This window comes from Callionymus lyra, chromosome 2, assembly GCF_982586985.1.
Source record: "Callionymus lyra chromosome 2, fCalLyr1.hap1.1, whole genome shotgun sequence".
Lineage (NCBI taxonomy): Eukaryota > Metazoa > Chordata > Actinopteri > Syngnathiformes > Callionymidae > Callionymus > Callionymus lyra.
Genome location: NC_141819.1, coordinates 16987721 through 16995619, shown reverse-complemented (window position 1 = coordinate 16995619; position 7899 = coordinate 16987721). Strand labels below are relative to the sequence as shown.

The following is a 7899-nucleotide window of genomic DNA, read 5'->3' as shown; positions in this document are numbered from 1 at the left end:
GTCTGGAAAAGCGCTATACAAATAAAAATTACTTACTTATAGTCAGAAATGTATGTCCATTTTAAACATAGCGCCTGGAGTTTAATTTTCTTCTTCCAAAAAGACTTAACATGCTCCACAGACAGGAAGTACTATGGGTAAATATCTTCCAGTGACTATACTGTCTACACTGAAAGTGCTCCTTAGAGTACCCAGAGTACTTCCTGTCTGTGGAGCACGTTAGCCTTTAAGCTTATGCTACAAACTATCTTAAAATACAGATTTGTTTTAGTTTCTCCGGAACTATCCTTTTTGTCCTGGTATGACAACAAGATGGACGGTACAGACGAGCAGTATGGAGGTATTTGGATGTTATTAAGTGTCTTTTTGGACGAAGATGAAGACAAAGACAACTGAGCTCCAGTCGCTACATTAAAATGAACAAGCATTTTTGTCTATAACTCTGAAAAGAACCGATTAGATTCCCAACCCTTAGTCGACATGAGGGTGAGTAGAAAACGAGTGAAGTTTAAATTTTCGGTGACCTATCACTTTAGGTTAGTTCAATCTTTCAGGAAAGACTCAAAGTACACCTGTGGAGAAGCCATACGTCCGATATCATATCATGTGGCCCACGAGTCACACGAGTTGATGGTGAATCACAAGTGATTCATCAAAACTGAAGGACGCATTACGGCGTGTCATCTCACATATACTGGGTCCTCTGATGGATATATACTCATCTATCAAGGAGTCATTTTCTCATTATAAGATGTTGAATCACAGTTTATCAGTGCAGCAGCATCTAACCTCGCGGGGCTATAATAAAAAAAAAAAAAAAAAAAGGTCAAGAGATTGTGGAGTGCAGGTGCGACGCTGATGTCTGCAGAGAAATGAGACGTGACTGTGGTGGACGATCAGGCAACAGTTTCCCCCCCCAGCCCACCTCAGACTCCCCCTGGAGGCTAATGGTGGAGGCAAAGTCATTCTAGCGGCCAATTAGAGAGCCGGCTGGGAAGGATGTTTTCAGGGCAAGAGTGGCACAATCGTTGGCCCCTGTTTTGTTGCGGAAATGCCATTTTGCGTGGGAGGATTTCTCTCATTAACAAGGCAGAGGCCGAGTCTGGAGCCAGAAATGAGAACTAGTGAGGTGAGGACGAGCAGGATGTGGAGGATGTTATTATTATTGTTGTTTTTTTTAAATTATTTTGAGGATATTATTTCCAACGACGCGGGTGAAACTATAGACTTGGGGGCCAAATCCTAATCCAGCCTCTAGTCATTTAAAGTGACCCAACGAGTATTTATTAATGAAACATATGAAACAATATTAATGTGACCCCAGTCACCTGAGCAACAATCCTTGTGACCTCAAAGGTTTATATCACAGCTCGGTTATCATGTATCCTTGTTAGCCTACATGTTACCGTTCTGTGGCCGTGCCTGAGCTCAACACCAAAAAAAAGTCGGATCTGATATCTTCAAATTTGATTTTTCTTAATTACTATTAAACTACAAATGCTGCTATTATTATCATAAATATATGTATTTCTGAAAATTCTGTTCATGTTTAATGGGGACGTTGTTGAAGAAGTTTTATTACATTTTTTCACCATTAATATAATTGTATGATGATGAAATCATTACAAGAAAGTCGTGTTACTAAATATAAGTCTAAGTTGTATAAATGAGCTAAAGAACAAGATGTCCTCATATGTCAGGGTGACCATACGTCCGTTTTTTACCCAGGTATGTCCTCTTTTTGGGGCACTGTTCAGAGGGAGTTCATAAATTCCTTTTTTTTTTTTAGTTTGTGTAGTACCTTATCTTTGCATCTCAGACCATTGTATTAGCATACACATTCAATGGTTCATTTAGAAACACTTGCAAAAGTACCCATGTTTCAGGGTCATGAAAAATGAAAAGAAGTTTCCTCACAAATCAATGAACTGCACCTGAATTTTCCTTAAAAAAAGCTTTTTGTTTAATCCTTTTGTTGTCTCTGTTTCAAGTTGACCTCAGACAACACAAGGGTAACAACAAAAACATTTGTTTTCGGGGCTTCAACTCACCTTGATCCAGAGATAACACAATGGTTACTGATAATTAAGACTTTTTTGACATTATTTATATTCGTACACAATTGAAACCAGTTATTTGTGAGAATGTACTACCTCAGCGTTTCAAAGATGTGTTGGACTTAAAGAAACATATGACTTTGTATTTTGTTAAATATTCATACAGAAATGTACCGGACCATTATTTTGTCAAGGACATTTCATTTTTTGTCGATAGTTTTGTTGTGGAATGCTTTATAAAAATACATTAATTGTTAATGGACATAACTTTGTTCTCCAAGACTGTATTTTGTGGAATTCAGAATATGCTTCTAACTGAGTTATAGGCGAGTAAAAAACATTTGACCAGAAAACCTTCAAAATGTTCCGAACAACTCCAGACCACGAGCTACCATGTCATCACCCTATCAGAGGTTAATAATGTGTCACATTCTTTTTTTTCTTGATTATTTCAGGGTGAAAATGTGTCACGAATCACCACACAAAGCCTTTTCAGGTGTACAAGAATACCATTTATTGATTTTTTCCCAACTCTTTATCAGACAAGCTACAATGATTAACTTCATCCAACAGATCGATAACTGCCAGTCTGAATTAACCGCACGCCCATCAAACGCACACCGAAGGAAAGTTAGACATGCGAGTAGAAACCTCCAGAGAAATACAAATAGAATATAAAAGAACGAGCAGGCACTGAAGACAGATCACTGACCAGAACCACGTCCACCAGCAGTGTCACTGTGTATATCAAGTGTAGGATGCGTGAGATGCTACGAACAGCAGGCGATACTTCCACGGCGTGAGTCGTTTGTAACGCTCTGATAAGAGGCTCACTTACAATCTCTCCGGAGTCAGGTGGACAGAGAAGAACAAATTGTTCCTTCTTGAAACCTGATCTCGAGATCGAATCTGTGGTGCATAATTCATGTCTCAACAACGATAGTTTTACGGCCATCAAACATAGAGATCTGGTCAAAACATCAAAAGGCGGATTACAAAATACACACCAAACATGCCCATCCAAACACACACTCTCTCACAGTAAGGCTTTTGGGTCTCATGCGAACACCGTCAGCGTCCAGCTGGCTTCGGTGCTTCTGCACTTTCTCTTCCCACAATATTGAGATATATACGGTCTTAAAAACATTGACATGCTCGAACCGCAAACACTGTGATGACGGCGGCGGCAGGCTGGTGTCAAAAAATAGATTCTGTTGACTTGACCCGCATGTTCAGTTTCATTAGACGGCCCACGTGGCGCCACGTTTACGATCCAATATTGGGTTTTGATTCGAGTTCACTTTGCAGCTGCACCAAGATTAATAGTAAAACTTCCACATCATTTCCTGCAGACTCATTTCAAGTTGGAATATTACAGCCGGACCCGTTTGGCAAGAAAAGTCCCGTTGCCTAGTTGCGCAAAATTTAATCAAGGCGGATGAGTGTGTGTGTGTGTGTGTGTTTGATGAAGTGTGTATTTGCATGTATTTATGAGGCCACATCTGTGGCCCAATTGAAGAAGAAAAAGGTTCAAATACACATCAATGCCAAGTTGTTTTTTTTTATCTAATCAATGTAACAATAGTTTAGGTGTGTTGATCAATCTTAGCCACTCTAACAACTAATAAATTTTTTTTTTCATCCATTGCATGAATGCAAAAGTGTAACCAGTGTTTAACCAGAGTTGATCATCAAAGGAAACTATGTGCAAAAAAAGTCTCAATAGGTTGTGTTTCTTACAGATTTTCTATCCAAACACTTTTTTCAAACTTGTTTTAGGCTGTTTTCCTGGCTTTATTTAATCTTTTTTCGAGAGGGTTAGCACGATTTAATTCAAGATAAGGACCTGACCAGCGTACGCCTAATGAGTAAAATTAATCTGAAAATGATTTGAGGTGTTCACATATTACATGAGTTCTACAACATTAGACAAACTAATATATATAATATAAAGCTGCGTATTTACAACAATGGATTATTGAATTATTGATCTCACTTTCTTAGAGTGGAAAAACAGCCAATGACAAATGTACATGTAAGAGAAGTCATAGCTTAGTCAACTTCTTAACCCCATTTGCAGTTCTATCCTTAATGGAATATAAACTCAAACGAAAGTCATGACAATACTATTAGATTGATGTATTTACAGCTAACTGAGACCTGCTAACTTCAAATTGATCTTGCAGTCGAATCAAAAATCATTTGGGAAGCCCAGAGATAAATGAAGGTTTGTAGTGCAGCAAGCGTTGGTATAGCTGTAGTACCAGCATCGGGAGTGAGGGGGCGCTATTGGTGATCAATTGGACCTTGAGCACATGTCTCCAACAGGAAGCCTAGAGGCAAAATCTCCGACCCAAAATAGCCTAAATGAAATGCTATGTTAGCGAAAGAAAAATGCTAAAAATCTATCTGGAAACTCTAAGACTGTTTTGTATTAACGCCGAGTAGTTTTGGAAAAGTAAGAAGCTTTTTGAACTTAATTCACACCTTTTCTAGACTATTTGAAGGCCACATGATATAACTCTAATCCATGGTGTCAACTTCCCACTGCAGGAAGTTGGGATGTACCAGCCGTACCTGGACACTTGAATTGTAGCTGCCACGTCACCGCATTAATAAGACATTTTTTATCAATTTGATCATCGTCTGATGCTAAACAAACTGTTTATTCCAACATAGCTGGAGACTGGGATCATGGAGTCAACGCTGGATTTCCTGGGACACCCTTGACCGGACCTCTTAATCGTATATTAACAAAACTTTTTAGGCGAATCTGCAACATCGATACGAAATTCCGATACAACAATGAAAATATTCCATCTTTTCTAACGATTTCCTCTTTTTTTTTGCAAATGAAGCCTTTTTAACAACATCTGTTCTCAGCACGCCCACCCGAAGGCGATCGCACATCCACGCGAGCTGCCGGTCATACGTGCGGACAAAAGCTTCTTTGTGCTGCACACGTGTTGTCTGTAGTCAATGTGGTGACAGGTCGCGTCACATGCTTCTCACGGCATGCTACGCTTGGTCGTGCACAGTGCAGGCGAGGACACACACGGATGAGAAGATGCTGTCGACGTGTCCGAAAAAGTACCATCGGTTGGTAGAGTTCACCGTTGAACTCCTCCACCTTGATGCATAAGTTGAGCTTAGACTCCTGAGACCAGCTCGTTGAGGGCCACCTCTCGCTGCCCCAGCAGCACGTCTCGCTTCAGGCTGGTTCCTTTGTTCACCACCTTGAACTTCACCGACAGCTTCTTCACCTGCGCGGCGCTGACCGAGTCGAAGAAGAAGTCCTCGTTGAAGACGGGGTTGCGGCTGTTCTTGATGATGTTGCTGCGCTGCTTCTGGATCTTGCCCGGGTTCAGGTAGACGGACACGCAGCAGTTGATGCTCTTGAGGTCGAAGTGCTTGTCGTAGAGACTCTGGGCCGCCCGGACCCGGATGAGGAGCCGGGAGGTGCCGGCGTCGTAGCTGGCGCTGATCCGTAGCGTCCCGCCTTTGTGCAGGTTGATGGTGTGCTCCCGCTGCTGGCTCTGGTCGGAGGACCCGGCGCCGCCTTGGAAGGAGGGGACGTGGAGACGCCGCTGGACGTTGGGGCTGGGCTCGGCCGAGCTGCACTCGTCGGTGGAGAGGGAGCTGTGACGGGCAAACGTCCTCTTGGCTTTGACCACTTTGGCCTGGGTCTCGTGGGTGATGATCTTGAGCAGGGAGGCGGACCGGGACAGCAAGGGGGAGCTGAAGGGGGAGGACTCGGCCGAGGAGCAGGTGTCGCTTTCCCCGCCGCTGAAGTATCGGTATGGATTCATGTGAGACGTGTTGAAGTCTCCAGGGTTCAGATGGTTGCCCGCTTCTCCGCTTTTCCCCGCGGACTTCCTCTGGGTATTGGGGGACGTCAAGGGGCTGCAGAGGTCCGAGTGGAAGAGAGACTCCTTGCGGCGAGTGTGCGGACTTTCTTTCAAGGTGGCAAAGCCGTAAGAAGTTTGCGTCTTGGCCACGTAAGGCAGGGACATGGCCGTCTGGGACTGAGGGTCGGCATTGGTGTCTCCGGCCACGACGTCGTCGGCGCTCTCGATCTGGATGATGTGGCGATTGGCCGCCCTCAGCAGGTTTTTGGTGTCCCCTGTGAGCTTGGCTACCAGCCGTGGGCTTCTGGGGCCGCCGGCCTTCTTGCCGCTGCAGATGGTCTGCTCCGAAGTCGAAGGTTGAAGGGTCTGTTTGGGCTTCAGGAGGTTCGGCTCGGGGGCACAACTGACCAGCTTCGGGGGGATGAAGAAGTCGGGGATCTTGTCGGGGGTGAGGACGTTGCTGTAGGAGGGGGCGGCGCCTTTCTTATCTCCGTTCTCACCGTGACGGAGCACGCTGGTCTCCACCGACCCACGGATCTTATCCAGAACCCACATGGTCCCATCAGTGGGAGCCCGGGCAGTCAGGTGTTCCTGCAATTAAATCCCACAGAGGGAAATAAATGATGGATTACGTCTGCAGGGAGATAAACACCATCAGCCTCTGCACTGTTTCGTGTTGAAAACAAAGCTCTGAACCTTCATCGCCCTTTTTTTGGTTGTAACTTGATGGATCTACTGACTCCTTTAAGAAACATCTTAAGACGTTTTTATTTGTTCAGGCTTTTCCTTGATTTTCTGGAACTCCTGTTGTGTCATCAGTTTTATCTTGACCTTTAAAGTATATATTTTATTGAATATTGTTTTGATTGTTTAAGCGCTTTGTGACCCTGGTCTGGAAAACCGCTATATAAATAAAAATTACTTACTTACATTATTGACATGTTTTACATTTTCATATTAGATATGAAAGCAGTTTCTCAGTAGAAACAACATTCATTTCTTTTTTAGTTCGATTTCTAGACATGATGAACATCCACCTGTTTTTTATTCTTATTGATTCTTTTTTTTTCTTTAATCTATTTAGAAATAAGAATCGTTGGCTGTAAACGTTGACCACGATAAATACAAGTTATGCTGAGATTTAAGAAAAATTCGATTTATAATAAGAAACCTTTAGTTAAATCACTATTACTTATAAAACGTTTAATCTGAATATATTACTTTCATCTCGTCGCGTCTCATTTCTTACGTTTATTTATGGGGGAAAAAGTTAAATTTTATGCGCAACAGGTGCTCCATGTTGCGCATGAGACAGACTCGTAACGTGAGAATTAGATGTTATTTTATTGACTAAATAACATGTTTAAAAAGATACTTACGAGACAAATCTTCCTGTCGCTGGTCCAGCTGTTGCGCGCAGACAGGCGGGGGCTCAGCGGGAGTAGAGTGCGCGCTCCTCGGCGCTCCTGTGCGCCCTCGCTCGGTCTCAGCTCCGGAGCTCCTGGAGCTTCTTTTATACGCAGCTCGGAGCTCCAGCTCTGACCAATGAGATCAATGAGTGTTTTCCTCGCAGAAGCAGCGAGAAGAACATCAGCTCAGATCGATGAAGCTCAGGTCAGTCGAACACGTGTGTCCAGTCAGCTGCCACAAAGAGAGCCGAAGATAAACACAAACCTTCGTGTCATATTTACTATTTTTGCTCATATAAAATTAAAAGTTAATGCAATAAACTTGTATCAAATGTTTAATAACGAGGTTTGCTACATTAAAATAAAAATCTGTTGAGCTGATAAACACTTGATATGAATTCACTTGTTGCTATGAAGTAGAAACACATCTTATAAAAAAAAGTCTCACTTCAGTTGGATTGAAAGATAGAAAATCAATCTGAATGAAAAACATTCGTCCATCACATGTTGATTATGACTATTTAACCTCAACACATTAATAATAATATTAATAATAATAATACACAAGTTTGAGTGCTGTTCATA

General features: G+C 42.5%; 1 protein-coding gene across 1 annotated transcript; it reads right to left on the bottom strand.

Annotated features, from left to right (window-relative positions):
* Positions 1–2589: 2589 nt before the first annotated feature.
* Positions 2590–7381, bottom strand: LOC148085530 (C2 calcium-dependent domain-containing protein 4C). The gene is made up of 2 exons (XM_087783753.1): positions 7285–7381; positions 2590–6496 (listed from the first exon to the last, which is right to left on the bottom strand). Exon 2 carries the CDS (start codon positions 6458–6460, stop codon positions 5207–5209), a length of 1254 nt encoding a protein of 417 aa, XP_087639879.1. The 5' UTR covers positions 6461–6496; positions 7285–7381; the 3' UTR covers positions 2590–5206.
* Between the last annotated feature and the right edge of the window lie 518 nt (positions 7382–7899).

Coding starts and splice junctions, on each gene's coding strand:
- LOC148085530 (XM_087783753.1), bottom strand. CDS start 6,460: ATGTGGGTTCTGGATAAGATCCGTGGGTCGGTGGAGACCAGCGTGCTC.